The sequence below is a fragment of the Stegodyphus dumicola genome, chromosome X1 (assembly GCF_044657685.1).
Source record: "Stegodyphus dumicola isolate Sdum_Otavi_A_Nest chromosome X1, ASM4465768v1".
In the NCBI taxonomy this organism is placed as follows: Eukaryota; Metazoa; Arthropoda; class Arachnida; order Araneae; family Eresidae; genus Stegodyphus; species Stegodyphus dumicola.
In genome coordinates this window covers 137,059,618-137,082,067 of record NC_140780.1, presented here as the reverse complement: position 1 = coordinate 137,082,067, position 22,450 = coordinate 137,059,618, and the positions used below count along the sequence as shown (strand labels likewise).

The following is a 22,450-nucleotide window of genomic DNA, read 5'->3' as shown; positions in this document are numbered from 1 at the left end:
CATCTGTTAGCCCACATCTAAATAAACAATTAAACATCACAGAAATGCCGAAAGGAAACCTTGAACGGGGAAAGAGCAGGTTGCACAGTTAAATAGACGACAAAAATTCATCCCCGCGGAAATCGCAGGTTGCGCAAATTTTGCTACACTTCTACGTTGCACGTGGAAATCGCGGGATGTGCAGCGAGAGGGTTAAAGGTCTCGGTGCATGATAGGAGCAAGACAAAATTTAATGAAACAACTTGTCTTTCGTCGACAATCTCATACTACAAAACCAATAGTGTATACTGGACACTGTTAAGCTAGATTAAAACTATACTTTGCTGATTCCAAGAAATTTTATTTACTTTAGCAGATTGTGCTGTTCCTTAACTTTCTGATTTGATCCAGCTTATTACTTTTTGCAGGCTGTTATTATTACAACAATTTTATGAAAATTAAAGTTTGAACTTTTGATTACGTCGAAAAGAGTTTCTGATTCTGGAGCTGCAACAGGATCTACAAAGCGATAGCATGTTTCGATGTCCATTACACAAAAAGTGGAATTGCTGGAAAAAATATCCATCTCAAAATTATGTGAGGATTACGGAAATGCGAGGAGTATGGAGTATTTGCATTGGAAAGTCAACTGTATATGAAATAACAGAAAAGGGAAATTTATGAGTATTTTGTAGATTCAGATACCCCAATCACAATGATTAACAGAAAATTTATTTGCTATGCTAAAAGTGACGATCATGACAAAGTAATGATTAACCCTTTTAGGACGGGCGTCCCATATACACATTTCCTAAGAATGTCTCTTACAGTCGGGCGTCCCATCCACACATCGCTAGAGATTGCATTCAGAGGACGGGTGATGTGTATGCGCATTTTAAGCTGGAACATTTTTCTGAAGGCCACTAGATGGCATCCTATGTCTATTACTTTTGAAATGAACACAGTTGTAAGTTCCTGACCTTGAGTTTGATATATTCTGCTTTGGTATTTTACTAAAAACTCTTCCAAGGGTGGGGGGAGGGAAAACGTAAACATAGGTGAGCTCTTTAAATCACTGTGTGCTAATGAAAACATTCGCATGTCTGATTTATATCCAATTCCTTTTTTTATTCTATTGTTTCCTTTACTATATACGGTCTTTTAGGGTTAGTATGTGGAATACTGTTACGTTTTGCATTGCCCTTCAGATATATTTCCGTTTCTGCTCTTTTTATTTCGGAAAGCCTCACCTCCAGTTTTTTATAGCGGAAAGGCGCTATTTATGAGAGGAAGATTACCCTCGTATGGTCAATGAACCATTTATTAATGCAGATGAGAGTGATGATTCATTTTCTAAAGAGTTAGAAAGTGATTTTTCTAAGAATCAGAAAGTGATACTTCTCCGTTCTTCAAGATTTACCAGTCTTCATTTTAAATTTTGCTACTTCTTACTCTAAATAGTCTTTATTGTGTTGTTTTATTAATTTAAAACTTTATTGATGGATTTTATCAATTAAAACTTTGGAATAATTTGAATAGTGCTTCCGAAAATTATTTTACAAGACAAGCAAATTTTTAAGTATATTTTCATGTAAAATAAAGAAAAAAACTTTATTAAGTGCTAATTTTAACATATATAAGATTTCAAGTAAAAATCTAAAGGAATACAAAAAATTACGATGCTAGAAGGGAAACTTTTTTTTTCTGATCTTTTTTTATAAAATTAGGCTTAGCAATGCAAAACCTCCGTCCTGTACGGTGACTGCCTTCGATTCCCTTCCGTCCTGCACGAGCGTTTTAAACAAAGGTGCACCATCGCGAAAAGGTTAAATGGGTCAGACAGTGTCACAACAAGGACATGCCATTGACGGGTCCAATGCTAATGGCTCAAGCCAAAATTTTTCAAGAAATTAACTTAAAAACCTCAGTGCACACATTCGACAGGTTGGTTTATAAATTTTCAAATCATCGTGGTACAAGACAATAAAAATTTAAGAAGAAAAAGCTTCAGCTGATAATGAAGTTTCTGAACTATTTGCAGAACTCATTGATAGCAAAAAGTTATCTCCAGGACAAATTTACAGTGCTGATGAAACTGGTCTTTTCTGGTGAAATACCTTGGCAACCTCTACAGAAAAGGCTGCAACTGGTGTCAAAGATTTCAAAGCGAGACTAACAATTTTAGCAATAATAACACACATGGATAAGTTTTCGTAATCGGAAAAAATACACAACCTAAAGCATTTAAAAAGGAGTAAATATTTTTCCTGTTTATACCATGCAAATAAAAGAGCATGGATGACACAAGCATTAATGTATGATTGGTTTGTAAATCATTTCATACCCGAGGCTTGGAAAAATTTGAATTCGGTCGGTTTACCTGTTGACGTTTGTCCTGATTGTAGATAACTTTTCGACTCGTATTTGACTAATGTGAAAGCTAATATCTCCATATTATTCTTTCCACCGAACTGTACATCCATCATTTAGTCTATGGATATCAGAATAGTGTATGCTGAAATGCAAATATAAAGTAGCATTTTTAAAATCCATGTTAAATTTCTTGAATAATGGACAAGAATATTCAGAATTTTTTAAATACATAAATGATTCATTCACTTTGAAAAGGCTATTTTTACAAAAGTATTTCATGTACACACATGAAAGATGTATGAAAACAACCACACATTCACCAAGTTTATATAGCCTCTACAAATATTCAGCATGTGCCCCTTTGGTGATACGACACACATCCAGATGATAATAGAGCTCATTCCATACATTTTGCAGCATCTTGTTGTCCATATCGCTTAGCATCTTGTTGTCCATATCGCTTAGCATCTTGTTGTCCAGATGTTCATCTGTCAATTGACCAGATATGCTGAATACCACAAAAAATTGTGTGGAAGATTTTGCATTAATGGTTGCATTTCAAACCGTACTGTGTGTAGCTTCTGCAACAATTAAAGCTAGAGGACTACGCTCGTCAAATAGATTTTTGTGCAAACATGCACGAAGCATTGGAGGACAAAGATTTCACCACCAAGTTGATATTCAGCCATGGTGCAACATTCCACTTATCCGGGAAATTTGATGAAATGGTGAAAAAAAAAATTGGTGAGTTTATAATTCTTTTCGTATATTTTTCATGTGTATACGCATAATCCTTTTGAAAATATAGCTTTTTCAAAATGAATGAATCATTTATGCTAGCCCTGTATTTAGGCATAAAATCTGCTGTGTGGAGCATAGCAAGATTGTGGGAGGAAGTGTCTCCAGATACTTTAAAAAAGTGCTTGGCATAATTTATGGCCAGCTACCATATTTCATGGGGAGGTTGATGAAGATGATAAGTACGAATATAAAGGTTTTCGGACATCGCCAACCAAAGGTGAAATTTGCCAATTAATGGATTTGGTAAAGAAATGTGAAGAAGTGATAATAAATTAAAATTTCAATTATGATGAAACAGAAGTTTTTAATTATGATAGCAATGCTCCAATCATCAGTCAATTAACGGATGATGAAATCTGTAGTACGGTTCTAGATCCTGAAAGTACTGCTGCTGATAGTGAAGAAAGTGACAGAGAGGTTATAGAAAACAAAAAAATTTTGACTGTCAACTTAGTCGGAGTTCTCGACACAGGAACTACAGGACTTGAACAGTAGAACATTTTAATTAAACATGAAATTATGTCTGTCTATAGAAATAAAGAGAAGGTATTAGAACAAAAATACGAAGCAGCTTAAACAATTTACCTAGGAAGTAATGTTTAATAAAATAAACAAATAATTAGTATGCTTTTTTTGTAAATTTTGATGCCCTTTCAATCATAAATCACCATTTCATAAATCACAATTTCATATTTTTAATTTTATAATTTCTACATGGCACTTTATTAGATTTAAAGTGATGATCTAATATCCGGAATAATCCCAAATCTGCAATTGTCGAAGTCCCAATGAGTCAGGATCTCGGACTTGGTCTCTTTAACTGCTAGCAGTACAGTGCACCAGCATCGCTGAGATGCAATACAGTTATATAAATTCAAGTGGAATGTTTTGCTAATACCTCATTACAAAAGTTCCAGCTTTTGTGCAATTTATAACAGTGAGCACAGACATAACAAAATCTACCTGCCTAGTAAATCCCACACATGCTTAGTGGTTTAACAGCCATGTGCTGGACACCTTCCTTAAAAAGTTCCCTATATTATTGCTCAGAAACAGTTTGATGATATCAAGAATTATTTATTGGTCTTCAAATGCTTTCCCAGTAAATGCAATATAAAGTGTAACTACTCATTTCAAGATTTTACACCTACTGCTGCAGTCTATGTTATTATTTGCCTTTGGCATGCTGATATCTATTTGGGATTGCTTTACTGTGAGTTATTTACTCATACTTACTCTGAATTTGCATATTTTAAATTTTTGGGCGTGAGTGTTTCTTATTGTTTATTTGCATAATTTTCTAATGGTTGTAATTTTGATGCTCTGATTTGTTCCTGATATAGTATATGGGATAAAGAAGAGCAAAAATTAAATATTTAGGAGGTATCTCTAAATCATTATAATGCTATATCATCAACCATTCAAAATATATTATTCCTAAGAATATAAAAATCTATCATCTCAAGGAAATGTCTCACAAAACCATCAATTCTCCTCTACTGGTAATAGCTTTCTTCACAAATAGAAGACTTTCATCTTGTTTGCTCTGCTCATATGAACATTCACCTATCACCATATTCTGAAATAAAAAGCAACTCATCAGAAATGTACACTTTCAAAAACTGATTCCTTTTACCACTGCCGTCATCAAAAGCAAAAATCTGCTATTGCTACATGACTTGTAGATTCCCTCCACATCACTGATATTAAAAAAAGCATCAATATTCTCTCTTCTTTTATTCACATGAAGCCAAACCAAGCATTCACAATAGATACAGAGGTAACCAATTTGGCATTAAAGTAGTATTTGTAGGCTATTCTAATTAAAGGAATTTTGCATCTGATACATTTCACATTCATAATTCCACAACATATATATCAGAAACTATCATTACAGTTAATTGTATGGTAATTTTTATGCATACTATGAGCCTATAACAGAATGAAACAATATATCAGTCTTCAACTGATGTCATCTGCCCCAATGGCATCTTCACCTTTTACATCACTATTTTGTAATGCCATTTCTCTGCATTCTTTATACACTTAAAAAGGCCCTAAAATAAATTCAGAAACATGAAACAGAAAGCACAGAAGACAGCTAACACAGAAAAGGATACAACAGGGTACATCCAATATAAAAACTAACTTTCAATTTCTCACAACTGTTTTTAATATCCTTAACAATATGTTTATTTAAATTGTTTAAAATTTCTTGAGAAAAAATTTCTTCCTGTAAACAGTGATGTTTGTAACAGGATTTCAGAGCATACTGCCACGATACACTATTTGTTTCTTTATAAGGATGGAAGATTCAAGGATTTAAACTAGATTGCAATGATGTTCTTCAATATACGACATTGCATATACGCAGTAAGTTCTAAAGTAGAATCTATTAGAGTACATTACTTTTAAACAAGCACTTAAGCCTTTTCACCCAATCTCATTTAACACGATAACTGCCCAACACGAGATAACTCGTATTAGACTCGCTTAGCACTTGTTTTAGCAGCTGTACTGAGACAACAAGTCGAAACATGTCTGTATGAATTAACTCTTAGTGAACAAAAGCCGACTACAAGATAATTCGTAGGACCGTTTTTTCTACAAAAGAAAATCATCCTGTAACTTTTTAATGATTGTTATGAATAATAACTAGTATTTTTAATAATATGATTAAATCAATTTGGCTTCTTGGACCGTAATCCAAAAGGTGCTGTGGCAGTCAACATGTTAAGATCATAACGCATGTCATCATCACTATCAGCCTTCATTCACACATTTTTCATGAAGCAATTTTCTTGGTTACAAATTGGGTGGGGAAAATGACACTGAAATTTCTTTTATAAATTAACATGTGATAGCCATGACTATCACATCAATACTGCATTACTTCACTTTACTGTCTTACAGCTAAACTCAACAAAAACAAGAGCTTACAGAAAACATTCTTTAAAAAATTACACTTTTGAGTCTTTTCTCACTTTTCAGATGGGAGAAGGGATTTGCCATTTACTTGCTGTTTGCAAGATATACAGACATAATAAATCTACAATATGCCATGAACAATTTACATTGAACTAACCAATTTGCACTTTTGAGCAATTACTTACTATTATGTAAACTTATAAAAGGTAACACCTTATTGCACAATATTTTTGCATTAGTTGCCCTTAATTTTGCATTAAATCATCAATATACTTCAAACAGAGGATTAGTAGAAAGCATCAATTTACCTCATTTGCAAGAGAGAATGTACCCCAATGAATAGCTAGGGAGCGCTTGCTACGAACATCCATATGTATTTGTACCGCTTCTTCAGGATTGATATGCTGATATTTCATAAACCATCTACAAACAGAAAACAGAACATATGCATATTAAATTAGATAAATACAAGGGTGAAAATTTCTAATCATTGCAAAATTATTTTATACTAATGTTTGTGAAAAATGTGACACGATGAAGGAATTGCTAGAAATGAATGAAATTTATTAAACAAATTAGTGATAGTGGTACAAATAAATGATCGAATTTACAAGATAAAGAAAAGAATGTCAGAAATCAGTACTTTGTGTGTCCATCATGCTGAGTGATGAGAGAGCCTGTACATGCCATTGCACTGAATCATACAGGTTCTGAATGTAATCCTGGGGAATGGCATTACATATGGCTTTGACTTGATGCCAAAATTTAGTCTTAATGTGTGGCCTACCAGCCGTACGAGCAAGTCGCCAACCAATGAAATCCCAGACATACTCAATAAGGAACATATCCAAGGAATAAGCAGGTCATGGAGGAAGTAAAACTTGCTGTGCCCTAAAACAGGCTTGTGCAGTCTGAGAAATGTGCACGGGCATTATCCTGCTGAAATACAGCACCCGGAATGCATCGAAGAATGTTGAGGACCTCTGGCTCCACAATTTCCTTCATGATCACCGTTAAGGTTGTCCTCCGTCTGCACAAGATGGGATCGCCAATTATACCTAATAGTTCTCTACACCATGATGTCAGGCACTTCTGCGGTATGATGCTGCATTACACACTGTGGAAGCAGATATTCCCCTCTGTAACATCTGACATGTACTCTTCCATCACTGTACTCTAGAATGTAATAAGATTCATTGGAGAAAACTACTTGTTTCCAAAGGGTACGCCGCACACTGTGTTGCATCGCCCAATGAAGTCAGAGGCGTCTACAGTTGAACAACAAAGGAATCCTGCAGAGAGGAACCCTTGCACGCAGTTCACGCTGCAGAAGACAGCGATGAGCCGTGAAGCTAGACAATGCAACACCTGTAGCCATGCTCCAGCATTGTGCTAACACGCGAGAGGACGCTGTACAATCTGTCACAGCCATGTGGATGAAGTGTCTGTTGTACCGTGCCACTGCACTATTGCAGGACCACCTTGTTTGATTCTTCTCATTCCACTTCCTCCAAACACCCATCACTATTGTGGCATTAAGCTGTGTGCGGGCTACAACTGCTTGACATGGCATTCCATACCACACTCTCGCTTACCGACAATGCGGCCTTCTTCAAACTCCATTACTTCTTGGTATGGCACTCTCTGTTGTTGATGAGGCATATTGACCACTAATTAAATGTTCACCGCAGACAGAGGAAGATAAACAAACTTCAATGTAACTTTACGCAGGGTTCGTACACATTTCTGCGCACGGAAATTAAGTACTTTTAAGAACCATTAATGAAAAAAATTAAGGACCTATGAGCGAATGGAAACTGAATAGATTCAATTAAAAATATTATCTATGCCTGAACTTCACTTTTGTAATACCCTCCTAAAAATAAAATAGATCCGTAAGTAGGATGCAATATTATTAAACATGACTTAATTATTATTAGGTCTGAAAATAAAATATATAAAATTTATCAAGGAGCATTATATATTTTACACTTATAAAAACTGAACATATTTGAAAGGAGATAAGTGACATTTTATTTACGTTTTACTAACAGTTTTATGTTGATTTTATTTTGTATCTCATTTTGTCACATACTTGCTCAGTCTACAGCTTTAGTAAATAGTAAGCAGATTTTATGTCAAGCGGCATAGGTTAAAATGAGAAGTAAAATCATAATCAGCATGATTCACAATAAAAGACTGGCTGTTATCACTGCTGCTACTTACCTAGAGACAGACCTGCTGATCAGAACAAACCTGAAAGGCCTGATGTAGGCATGGTTGGCAAGTTCTGAAAGTTAGCTGGGCTCTGTCTGACGCCATTAGTGTCATAGCTTTGTGTAGAGTTCCAGGGGTTGTGACTCAGTTAATATACTTTAAGGTTCTAATAAGCCACTAAAGCACCAGAGATGATAAGTTGTTTTGCATTATTTTAAGACTCACTAGATGTGAAGAATAAGTTTTACATGAATTTTTACATTTTTATGTTTTATCTTGTGACAGTAAGGGTTAATGAAAGGCAATAACTCACTTTAATGTGCAGAGATAATTTTTAAGGGCAAGCAGTTAGTTATAAATAATTAAATTAGGTATAAGACAACCTTAGTCATTATGGATTTACATGGCCATTATTAAATTTTGTAACAATATTTGTTAAAAAAGGCCCTATTAAATTCCCGATCTAATAAAATTTTACAGTTTAAAATACATGTAGTTTATGACATTGATTCTTAAACAATATTCGGATAATTACACATTAGCCAGCTCTGATAATTTGTAATTATTCGTCTTGGATTACCATTGCCGACATTTGAGTTTGTTGATAGAGTTATTGATGATAGTTATTGAGATACAATAAAATAAAATTGTATAGTCTTTGACCACTAATCCATATTTTTAGTTGAATTTGACTCTTTTTGTTTCATTACATCACTACGGGCTGTGATTCCTTTTGTTAGCATAAGAACATGCCTTTATTTTTTAAGTTCCTTTTAAATAAGAATCTTATTTAAACCTTTGTCAGAATGTTTTGTAGCAACAATACTCAACAAAATATTTATGAGTCTTTTTAACTTGAAGGCCTTCCCAGACATTTTGGCTAATTTATATCAATTTCCTTCTCTTTAAGCACCTTTTCTAACAATTAGAAATTTGTCTCAAAACAAAAGAATGTTCTCACTAATTTCTGCGTGTTTTATCTCCTAACCTGTGAATCTGTCCAGAATGTACCCATGAAGGTTTATTTGATCTGGTAAAAGTTAAATAGTCCAAAACACATCAACAGATATGAAACAAATTATCGCTATGTCTGAAAGTAACTACAATGTCCAACAAAGGTTTAAATAAGATTCTTATTCAAAAAGAACTTAAAAAATAAAGGTATGTTCTTATGCTAACAAAATGAATCACAGCCCGTAGTGATGTAATGAAACAAAAAGAGTCAAATTCAAACAAAAAATATGGATTAGTGGTCAAAGACTATACAATTTTATTTTATTGTATCTAAATAACTCTATCATCATAACAAATTCAAACTTAATAACTATATCATCATAACAAACTCAAATGTCGGCAATGGTAATCCAAGACGAATAATTACAAATTATCAGAGCTGGCAGGAACTAATGCAGGGAGCAACTGGAGGTCAGAAATACACTCTTGTCTTACACTCCAAAATCTCAGTTTAAAAACTGTCTAAGTGATTTGCATTCCGGTGAGAAAATAGAAATGGGAAATTATAATAAGGGCTGAAATTGTAAACAAGTGGGTAATTTACATAATAATAACTGTACATATCATTAAGAATAAATTTGTTTTTCGTTATGTATTCAGTTTCTTTCTTCTATGTTTCCTTTTCCTTTTAGAATTTTTGGATTTAATTAAAGATTTCTGATATTCTAAATAAACTAAATGCATTTAGAATGTATAAAAAACCTGCTAAATTTTATTTCTTCAGTAATATGAACATTCAGAAGAAATATGATGAATCTTTTAAATTGTCAGTTTTCAATATCTTTATTAATAAAAGAATTCCTTTCTATAATGCCTACTTACACCTGAAGCAAATTGTATATCTGTTTATTATTTGAATTTTTCTATTGTTTTGTTATTATTGTTATTTATTATTACTTATTTATTTTTGTTATTATTATTATTTTGTTATTATTTATTTGTTATAATTATGATTATTATTTTATTTGTTATGACTATTATTTTGCTTGTATATATGTTTATTTTAATTTTACTCTGCTTTAATTAATTGTTCATTTATGTAAAAAGTGGGTTCCCCCCCCCAAATTACGCTAGCATTGTAACTTCACTGGCTGTCCCTTCACTTTCTGTTTTAGCCGTCATGACTTCCCCCACTTTTTTGTTTTATATTTACAAAGCTTTCTCTTTCCCTTTCGCAGTTTAGCCTTCCCTCTCAGCCCCTTTTAGTCGATAGTCTTTGTTTCATTTCGCCTGTTTCCCTTCTCTTTAGCCGTAATGGCTCTCCCCTTCTTAGACTAGTTTTTAGCTTTTCGTTTCTTTCCTTTTTAGCCGAAAGGCACCCCCTATTCTTTAAGCCTTTTTTTTTTTTTTTTTTTTGTAAAGCTCTTTTGCTTAGTTGACGTGCTTTGCCTTGTTTTAGACTACTGGCTTCTGCCCACTTTAGTAGTTAGCACCTGTCTCCTCCTGCCTAATCCGGAGTGAGATAACGGAGAGGTTAGAAGCGTGGATTCAAGCCCACTTACTGGCAGCAATCGTTTTGTAACAATTAGAATCGTTACAAAACGCCGCAGTTGCTTTCAGTAGCAGGAGTGGTTATAAGAGTTTGTTGTTGTTTCTATAATGCCTGTCCATATGATAAGATTAGAAGCATTTTTGATATTTTCCATGTTTGTGTCTAGTGAAAAGTAGAGAAAATAAAGGGAAGATTAAAATGTTAAGAAAAATAATCTAGTATCAAAAGTAAAACATTCAACTATAATGTTTTCATTGTTCTTACAGAGCCCTGCTGCGGAGCAATTTAAGCTCTGGGGAAAACTGATGTATATTTTGAGAATTCTGAATATTCTGAGACAATTACATGGGGAAAACTCTTACCATGAAAACATTAAAAATACATTTTTAATTAATTACATAACTAGTTTGCTTTTGCTAAGAACTGTTTTGTAAATGGTGCTTTATAGCATTATACCTTGCTTATTGTAAACATATAATAAATGGCCGAAATGAAACTTTATAATATCACAGCAAAAAATAAAAATGCTTTATTTTAATCTTATAAATATCATTCAAAAATATTACGATTATTTAAATGAAATTTATCAATGTTACAATGTTCTTAAAAAAACTATCGAAAAATTCCTAGATCTCAGAATTAAAAATTTTCTATAGAAACAGATCTTAAAATCGCCAAAATTTTGATAAGCTGTTAAATTTAGAACAGTTTAATAAAAGAAGTCACATCCCAAAAAGTGAAAAGTTGTTTAAGAGATCTATCTTCATTAGAAAAATGAAATAATTTCGAAATGCTTATGTTTCACTTCCTCAGAAACTCGAGTATCCCACCATTTATATTAGAAATAGGAACAAATTATAACCGATGAACCCATTCAAAAGATAACCATATTTGTCAGCAAATCGCCAAAAATATTACTGCAAAATGTTAATTCACACTCAAAATGGCTGTCGTAAAAACAGACAAAAATTTCAGACTAAAATTAAGGACCTTCTGATGATTTTGGCTGAAATTAAGGGCTTTTAAGGATCAAAAATCGATTCCAAAAAACTTAAGGACTTTTAAGGACCATACGAACCCTGTTTACAGTCCCTTTATATAAAAGGAACAAGTGGACAGTTCTCATTCCAAGCATGCACAATTGCAGCCTCACATTTCCTGTAAGTTTGGTTCAATTTGCATAATTCTTTCATAGTTTTGTTGCACACAGAAAATCGTAATACCATTTCATAATTATAAATAATTTTAAAAGTTTATATTCATAAAATGGTATGCCACATGGATACTCTATGATTGTTTGGTTACATTAAAAAAATATCTACTAGGTATAATTATGAATTCATAAAATAAATTGACTATAAAAACCAGAAGAATACAAAATATAAATAAAATTAAACTATGAAGTGAACTATAACCAAGTTGCCCTCTTTTTTATTAGTCACATACAAAATTTATGTTACATGTGAGAATAAGTTTCATTATAAAGATAAATAATTAAGCAAGCAAGAAAACAGGGACATAGAAAAGCAAATATAAAAGATCCTGTACACTAGAGACTCAGATTACTTCTACTGATGGATTACTCAGTAACACTTTTCTTAAATTACCCCAATCCAATGAAACAAGGAAGTCCAAAAACTGGACTTCTGGCAATGTGTAAATGAATCTCTTGGAATCAATACATTATGATGTTAACTGCTTTTCTGTTATAAACAATAAAGCAAGAAAGCTGAAAGCTAACAATATATGGAAGGAAAGTGTATTTATTTAAACTTTCAAAGTAGGCAGAATTCTAACTACACTGATGTTTAAAGGGGTCTGAAATAAAGTTATGTAATTTTTATTTTGGTGTTAGGGGCATACAGTCTGAGAATTGATAAAAATATTTTTCCTGTTTGAAGAAGAGGAAATCATTTCAGATTCCCAAGAAATACCTAAAACTTTTTTAAAAAAACCACATAAAATTTAAGGTTGCTTTTGGGGAAATCTAAGGTGAATCAATTTGAGCACTCAACCTTAGATATTAAATCTAAGATTGAGTACCCAAATTAATTCATATGTTATTAACAAAAAATGAGGAAAATGTATCAATGAGTACAAGATGCCATCATCTGGGGAATTTTTACTTCCTTTTATGATTTTCTACTGTCAGTGAATAATTTCGGGAAATATTTGTAAAAGTGCTGCAAGTACAGTAAAAGCTTGACTATCCAGAAATGTCAGCATGCAGTGAATTCTGGATACATGACAATACTGGATAACTGAGCATCTTAAAAAATGCAGTTAATGGCAAAAAAGCCAAATAAATGAAAGAAAAAATTTCTGGCTTAAAACTGTAAAAAGTTATTTTATTTGTTATCATCTTGAATATCAAATGCCTACATTTAAATTACGTGAAATTTCAAAAGAAAAAAGAGCAGTTCAAACCTAATTGCTGAAGCAAAACATCATACTCAATTATGAAAGTCTGTCGAATTGTCTGCGGTGGTGATGTTGGAAAACTTATGCCAGTCATTCTGGCAGAAGTTTGAAGGAACATATTACTTTTTATTAATCAACATATGCACGTTATAGACATAACATATAAAACAGTTCAAATGTCTGTCATAATTTTTCACATTTGCACAGCCTGTACCATTAAACAGTACAAAGTCCGTAAATCGGACCTGAAAGCCATAAACTTACGCATGCACGTTTGATGCGTGCGTCCGCTACGCATGCGAGCTTCTGATAGTGAAGAAAGTGACAGAGAACAAAAATGAAATGTTATTGAAAACGAAAAAAATTTTGATTGACAAGTTAGTCGGTATTCTCAACACAGCAATTACAGGATTTGAACAGTGGAACTTTGTAACTGAACAAGAAATTATGCCTGCCTGCTTAGAGAAGAAAGAATAAAAGAGAAAGTATTAGCACAAAAAACGAAGCAACTTAAACAACTTACATTGAAAGAAATGTTTAATAAAGTAAACAAATAAATAGTATTAAGCTTTTTTGTAAATTTTGATACCCTTTAGATCATAATTGCTCTTTATTTCATAAATTATGGTTTCATATTTTTAATTGTATAATTTCTGCATGCCATCTTACCAGATTTAAATTGATTATCTATAATCCAGAATCGTCGAAGTCCCGACAAGTCCGGATTACGGACTTTGTACTGTATATCTTCTGATAAATCAGTGAAAAGTAAATGATTGTATAATGCACAAAACTTTTAGATATCTTTACACTTTCATAAGCAAGATATCAGGAACTTTCTTCAAGTCAAATAACTGAGACCTGTTGGATAACCATGCACTGGGAAACATGGTCGAACCCATCACTAAGCAGTTCCATCACCGAGAAGCATTGCCCAGCGCACACTACATGAAGGAAGCCAATATTACATTAAAAAGGTAGAGAAAATGCAACAAGTATATAGCCAAACCTTCTACAATAGTCAAACCCACAACCTTGGTTTCAGCCTCCAGTAACCACTATCTCATCCATGAAAGTAATGAAAAAATATTAAATGCGCATTATTTATTAATACATTTCCAACTTCTTTTTTCAGATTAAATGTTTCTAAGAATCAGATCTTAAAATCCTTACATTCCTAATGCAATATTATTAATGATTTCAGAGTAATGAAATTGTTGACAAATGTTGCTTACCCTTCAGATCACTGAATCAAGTCCATGATTTCTTTATGGCCAGTGTATGCTGCTGTCCAAAAGCTTGCACACCTTGTATGTGACAGTATGATTTTTGCCAAACTCCATCTCTCCAATTTTGACAGAGAACACTTCCATTGAGGGAATCTGAAGGTCTAGACCCCTTTTTCCTTGTCATTATCATCTCAAAGAGGATTTTTTCTTAATAGATTTACATATTCCCATGCTGTAAAAAAATTTACAAATCTTTGTGCCTATTCCAGGATTCAAACCCAGGCCTAAACATCAGGAGCCAGCTCTGCTCACTACCATACTGATCAGGACAATTAATGAAATAATTTTCCATACTATGAAATCATTACAGTTTTTAATGCTAGTGCAGTACAATTTCAGCTTTTTAAATGATGAAAATTATACAATTTGATAAAACAAAAATCCTTGTACCTTAGTTTCATACTAAAGATGACACAACAACTTCCAGATGTACTTATTTCTCCTTAATATACTTTATGAATAATAAAAACAAATACAGTCAAAAGTCTTTAATCCGGACTCGTCGGGACTTCGGTGATTCCGGATTATAGATCATCAGTTTAAATCTGGTAAGATGGCATGCAGAAATTATAAAATTAAAAATATGAAACCGTAATTTATAAAATAATGAGCAATTATGATCTAAAGGGTATCAAAATTTACCAAAAAAGAAGCCTAATATTTATTTGTTTACTTTATTAAACATTTCTTTCAACGCGCGGATGCGTAAAGCATACCTTACGCATAGCCGAAATTAGAAAATTGCAACCAGAAAACTATTTGATTTGTATTTGTGATATTTATAATGACGAGGAATTTGATTTAAATCATATCAAAGACGGAGTACATCGAAATTAAATACTACATTTAGTAAGGAATTATAAGCACAATAAAATAAAAACATCTGCCCTGAAGATAACGATAGTGTTGACATATCAACTTCCAGTTCATTGCGCGCCGCAACGTCCCCCCCCCCCGCGCAGAGCAGCGTGAAATTGATAAACAAATTTCGGAACAGTTAGATAAACAAAGGATATGCTTTTATCCATTTTTTGTAGCAATTAATTTTTTGTTTGATGGACATCGAAACATACTTTCGTTTTCCAGATCCTTTGGGAGCTCCTGCATCGGAAATTCTATTTGACATAATCGAAAGTTCAAGCTTACTTTTAGAAAATTGCTCTTACAGTCTGCAAAAAATAATAAGCCGGATCCAATTCGAAGATTAAGGAACAACGCAATTATCAACATTAACTGAAATAGATAATTAGATAATTTTAGCTTATACCGTCCGTTATACATTAAACGCGCACGCGAAAACGTATTCTGCACTTGCGCAGACGCATAAGCGCAGTCGTAAATGTCTTGCGCGCACGAGTAAAACGCCTATGCGCATGCGTCAATGCGGCGCATGCGCAGAAAGATTTTAGCTTTGAGGTCCGGATTATAGATCATTCCGGGTTACGGGTGTCCGAATTAACGACTTTTGACTGTATTTCAGAAATATTTGAAACCAAGAGTTCAGGATATAATATGAATGAATTACCTTGGCTCATAAGCTCCAATGGGAATTGCTGACAAATCAAATGGGCCATGCACTCTTCCAATTTGTTTGAAAACATCACAATACCCAGTGTCACCAGCAAAGAAAAATCTATATTTAGGGCCTAATATACACCAACTTCCCCATAACACCTAGATATTAAGATTAAAATTCACACACAAATTCAACATAATAAACAATTAAAAAAAGAAAACATTTTACGATATATGATTATTATAATATACATTCATTACTGATTTCAAACTCTGCCCTTTAATTTAATAAATTTACATGGTACAAAACTTTAAAAATCACATCTTTTTAAAACCTAACGATTAGACTACATTTGGCATAAAAGGTTAGTCTATCTGTGTCTGCCCATGATCTTGATGCATGAAATATTTAATATTCTTCAAGAACTTTCTTCACCTCTTCCCCAATACCATTTAAAGCCCTCTGAAAGTAGAAATTTTTCTCTTAATTCTTTTCATTCGCCAGCACTGGAAATGAGTGTGGGCTCCTGCATCAATACAGCATCTACTTGTGAGTCACTGAACTCAATTTTTTTATCCATGAGGAATTTTAACTGCATGGAAAGGTGTATATGTATCACTCCACCACCTTTCTGCATGCTTTCTGCTGAGAACATATAGGAGAAATCGTTGTAAAATTTTCAGTATACAGTGGGGTAATTTGATTTTAGCCTCAGGCTGAACAAAACGAGTTTTGATTGTCCTGTTCTTAAATCTTTAGAACCATAATATCTTTAATATGAACATCAAAGTTAATGCAATTAAGTTTTGCCTATGACCGATGTACTGAACTCTTAATTCAGCTTGAATCTTAAAAACAACCAAATTTCATTTGCTGTAATGAATTAACATCATCTGGTTTTTCCAAGATCCATAAAGGCCATGAAAGCTACCGTCTTGCTGTCAAGGATTTCTCTCCAAGATACTAACATTCATGCTTTTAAGGTACTTTTTAATTTAACATATGTTATATTTAACAGCTTATGACTTGTTGACTCGTGTTTAGCAATTTTAACCATATGTTTTTATTTTGAAGAATCCAATCTTGATACCATTCTCCTGAGCTGCTGCAGTACTGACTTTGCTAGCATGTTTCTCTACCCTCTCTTTTCTGAAATCAAAGTCTTGAGTTCTAATTCAAATAATATAACTCTCATTACCATTCAAATAATAAGGATGTTATTTTTAAAAATAATTTTTAAGCACTTAATGGCCATACTGAAGTTCTAAAGATACTCAAGTTTAACTAATCAACAATTCATCAAAATCTTCCAGTCATGATTCTGGTTTAAAAGCAAATGACTATAATTGATAGCTATTCTTTTGATCAAGGAATCATATAAGAGAAAAGCCCACCAGTAGCCGAGCGGTAAAGTCACTGAACACTGGTAGTTCGGTCCGAGGTTCGAATCCTGCAAACGGGCTGGCTGCATGGGCGTTTTCGTGGTTTTCCCTATGTGTAACGTGTATATGAGCCAGTTTCCCTTGGAAAGCCCTCCACGAAGGCATCCCTCCCCTCAGGCAGATAGCCCTCATGTGCTTTGCCATAATTAAATATACTAATACATACATATAAGAGAAAAAGTGGCAAACATTTGAAAAACATTCCCTAATATTGTATTGCCCCTATCAAACAGAGGATAAGTCTTTGAATTCTAATAATACATGAATGATGCAATCCACACTCATTTTTGAGCAGTACAGGAGCAAACTTTTGATGGTACTTTTCCTTTAACTGTCTTCAATATGATAAGAAAAAATAATATGACGTAATAATGCATAATAATTAATAATAAGATAATGAGGAAAATACATTTAGGTATAAAGAGAATTTAAAAAATAATGCACATATACACACATATATATGTAAGGTGCCCCATAATTCTGTAAATACTTTAAAAATTCATAAAAATTGATGGAATTGGTAGATTTGAATGTGGTATGCGAAAAAGTTATTCTCATGAAGGGGGATTTTTTTTTTTTTTTTTTTTTTTTTGGTGAAGAAAAAAAAAATAGTTAAGATTTTCTTCGACAGAGGGTGCAGTATGAGAGCAAATCAAACATTTCAGGGAAAAGTATATTTTTTTGCGTGTACACAAATGTTTACAAACATATCACGCTTATGCTATGTGTCCGCCATCACCACAAGCTGCAGTTTGGAAGCGAGTTACAACACTGTTAACTACAGCATGTAGCATATCGGAATGCATAAAAGAGATTTCGTGACAAATGGTATCTTTTAACTGCACCAAAAAAGATGGCTTATTACAGTGCACTAGACATGACATAACCCTAAAGCCAAAAATGAAGTGGTGTTAAGTTCAGCGAAGGGGAAGTCACTCATTTCTACAGTGACAGCTAATTAATCGCTCTTCAGTGAAAGTTCTTAGGAACGTCTTCACTTTGGTTGTGATACAAGAAATTTCCTCGTCTGGCACCAATGTCACTGTGTCAAGGATATTATGTTCCAGTAAGTGTGGTATCACTTTCTCCTGCAACAGTTGCAAATAGCGTTTTCCAGTAACTGAGAAGGTCTTCCAGCAAGGATTTGGTCACTGCTATTCAAAGTAAAAAGGGCCTACAGTAATGGTGATAGTGAAACCACACAAAACAGTTAAACATGGTGAATGTAGGGCTCCTCAGAATAGACATGTGGGTCTTTGCCCCTATTCTACAGTTCTGGGTGTTAACTATTCCATGCAATGAAAAACAAGCCTTTCTTCCACCCTTTCTGTATCCGAAACCTTCGTAAAGCTTCAGTCGGCGATTCTTGGCTGTGTTAAAACAACTTCACTGATAACACTTCATTCATTAATGTCAGCATCACAATTAAAACTTTATGCATAAGCAAGCAGAAGGAAAAAACAGAAATGAGCTTACAATCCTTAAACCTGCAATTTATAGGACTCGGATTTAAATGCTCCTCATTACTGCGTCTATGTGATGCCCTCTATTGATGAAAATTTTAACAATTTTTCCTTTACCAAAAAAAAAAAAATCCCCCTTCACGAGAATAACTTTTTACCAAGTCCTTTGATTTTTATGAATTTTTAAAATATCTACAGCTTTATGGGACACCCTGTATACATGTTACTGTGAAACACCAAAATCTGGAGAATCTGGAGACTTTCACTGGTGAATGTCAACATTCACATAGTCTCTTGGTGTATGTCCGAAATATTTTCCAAATACTCTTATTTCTGATTTACACCGGTCAATGTCAACATTCACCATGTACTAATGGTGAATGTTGAACATATAACAATATTATATTTTCTTCTCCGTAATTCAGTCGCGAATAAACGCACTTAAAACTTGAAATAAGAACTTAAGAACATGAGAACCTAAAACACACAATACATTCAAAATGAGAAAGGAAAATAATAGAAGTTAAAAACTTATTTAATTATACAATACGTTCTAAATGAGAAAATACAATAACAGTAATAAAAAACTTACTAAATTATGCGATTCAAATCTTATTTATTGCAACAGCTTAAACTATTATGGCACTTTATGACCTCTCTTTTTGACTTTCATCAGAGCATATCTGTGATTGTCGACATACACCGGTGAGGGTCCGAATATACAAGAATGTAGTGAAATATTCGGTCTTTCACCGACGTATTTGGCGAATGTTGATATTCTCCGGTGAAAGTCGACATTCTCCAATTTCGGTCTTTCACAGTAACATATACATTATACACAAAATGTGCCCACTAAGGTCTGGTACCACCTGTATAACTGCCGAATGGCTGCAGCTATAATCATAAAAGTGGTGTCTAGGTATAGTAAAGTGGGTATGTTCTACAAGATGACATAGCTTACATCACTGCCTGGTGGAAAACGGCAAAATTAGCATCCCTATCTTGAAAATGATACTAGATAGGAAGAAAAAGCGAATTACAAAGTTGAAGAGCATTGTTGATTTAGTATGAAAAGACACCTCGTGGACATCAATGTTAAGAACACAATGTTTTAAATGTGCATTTGTTTGTTCACAATTTCCTTTAATTATATAATTTCTTAACAGAAATATACCATGTGAATAATTTTGTGATGAAATGCTTTGGCTAAAGTATTCTTTGCCTTATGGCAACAAATGCAACTGAGTAACTATCTCCTCTGGACTTCGAGTAAAAAAAATTGATAAAATGGCTACATCTGAAATATATGAAACGACAATATAGAAAAAATTTACAAAGTATGTTAAAATAAACTTCATACTAAAAAGGCATTAAAGCTTTGACCTTAAATAAAAATTACAAAATAATGTAAGGTGACAGAAAATAAATAATTTTCCTTGCTAGCACAGTAATGTCATTTTCCAAACAAACATCAGTTCATTTTCTTACAATTATACCTCAGTACTTTGAACTTCTTTGGTCTTCTGCTACTTTTTATACTTTTTTACTCACAATTAAGCAAAATCATTCCACTAATAGCTTTTCTACAATAAAAACTGCTAATGTATGCCTTATTATATCACCATGAAGCATTTTGATTCCTATTAGCAATACTACAAGATATACTATCAATTCTGAATCACAAATGAGGTGAGGTACAACTACACTACTTGACATTGAAAATGCAGCAACCCCAAGAAGAAGTGGCCTGATAATTATGCAAACTTCAGAGTAGACATATGTCACCAAGTTCTGCGAAATGATGTTAAATGTGCAGCTCTCTAGCACACGTTTAAGATGGTAGGGAAGGAGCCTGCAGAATGTTCAATTTTCATGCGTTATTTCTGCTAGGAATATCATCGTAGAAAATTTGTTCTTGTCTCAGAGGACGCAAGTAACAGCAGAGAATGCTAGACCATTGTCAACAGTTCAGCAGACAATTTTATGAGGGGCATGGTGATCGGACTGAAAAGGGCAGGTTGGTCCATACGACAAATTTCAGCTGACACACACCTGGATGCATCTACAAGTGCACTGGCTGTGGCGACGATGGTTGGAACAAAGAAATGGGGCAACTTTGATGGGTGCTGGTGCAACCAGAGTGATGTCTGCATACGCGACCCACCTGCCGACAAGCGCTCGCGCACCCGCAAGCCATTTCCACCTCCATTCTGCAATATGTTCAAAACATCCTGGATTTTCACATATCGACCAGAATTACTTGCTGTCGATTGGTGGCTAGTGGCCAGCACTTGTGGTGTTTGTTAAGAAGACTACCATTGACCCCAGATCATGGGCTAATGTCTGCAATGGTGCCAGGCTCGAACGATGTGGACAATGGAATGGCACAGGGTAGTGTTCTTCCACTGATAGATGCTTCTGTTTCTCTACCGATAGTTACTGCATATGAGTCAATATGAAAACAGGTCCAACCTGGCAGCAGCTGTGGAATGCCCCACTGCACGACAATGCAGCATCATGATTTGGGGCGAAATTGCATACAATTCCAGGTCACCACAATAGCCCAACAATAGTTGGATGATGTACTGCAGCCGGTGACACTCCTCTACCCTCAAGGAGTGCCCAATGCCCTTTATCAGCAGGATAACACCTGACCACAACTGCTCGCATCAGCTAATGAGCTCTGCAATGTGTAAAGATGCTTCCCTGGCCACCATCCTGATCTCTCATCAATTGAACATATTTGGGATGTGACTGGACACCATTGCCGCTTTCAGAAGAGGAACTATGGCAAATGGTTGAAAGGGAATGGAGAAACATTCCTGAGGACACCAACCGTAGTCTCACTGACTGTACCTAGATGTATTGCTTTGCGTATTACCGTCCAAGGTGGTTCTACAACCTACTAAGCCAACATTGTTCTTGCTCTGTATTATTATGCATATCATTTCAAAATAAAGATCACTATTTGTTGCTGCCTCTCTCTGCCCAGTTTCATCGCTTTTTGGCCATTGGTGTTGCATTTTCAATGTCCGGTAGTGTAAATGGCTACTGTAGTGAACTTGAATATTAGACCAGACCACAAATGATTTCAATATGATGTGTAATTATTTGTAGACATTCATAGCTATTTTTAATTTGTGTGTGATTGGACAGAAAATCATTCAGATTTCATTTCTCACGTTACGTTCGTTATGAGCCCTCAAGAGCTGAATGGATAATGCCAACCAACAGCTTATGCAAGCTGGATGCTTACGTAAAAGAAAGATTGCTAACATAAGTAATATAAATACAAATCCCTTTCTCTTAGGAAATCATAAAAATCCCCATCTGTCCAACCCTCATTGTCAAGGTCACCATAAATTAACATGCCTCTTAACCCTTTAGTTATACTGGCTTATACCAAAATGGAAACTAAGTTCTACAACAGAAAAATTAAGAAGTTCCAAAGTAGGAAAAGTATAAATGAATGTTTAAAATAAAGAGAAAATATATCTTGCCCATATTGCATCTCA

At 34.0% G+C, this 22,450-nt stretch overlaps 1 protein-coding gene across 1 annotated transcript in view; it reads right to left on the bottom strand.

Annotated features, from left to right (window-relative positions):
* The window catches only part of LOC118182524 (N-acyl-phosphatidylethanolamine-hydrolyzing phospholipase D-like), an 88,679-nt gene that overhangs the window by 12,391 nt on the left and 53,838 nt on the right, over window positions 1-22,450 (bottom strand). Inside the window, exons 5-6 of the mRNA XM_085807721.1 lie at window positions 16,040-16,188; window positions 6,390-6,504 (exon numbers count right to left, since the gene is read on the bottom strand). Of these exons, the coding sequence (XP_085663847.1) occupies window positions 6,390-6,504; window positions 16,040-16,188 (264 nt within the window). The remainder of the gene's footprint in view (window positions 1-6,389; window positions 6,505-16,039; window positions 16,189-22,450) is intronic.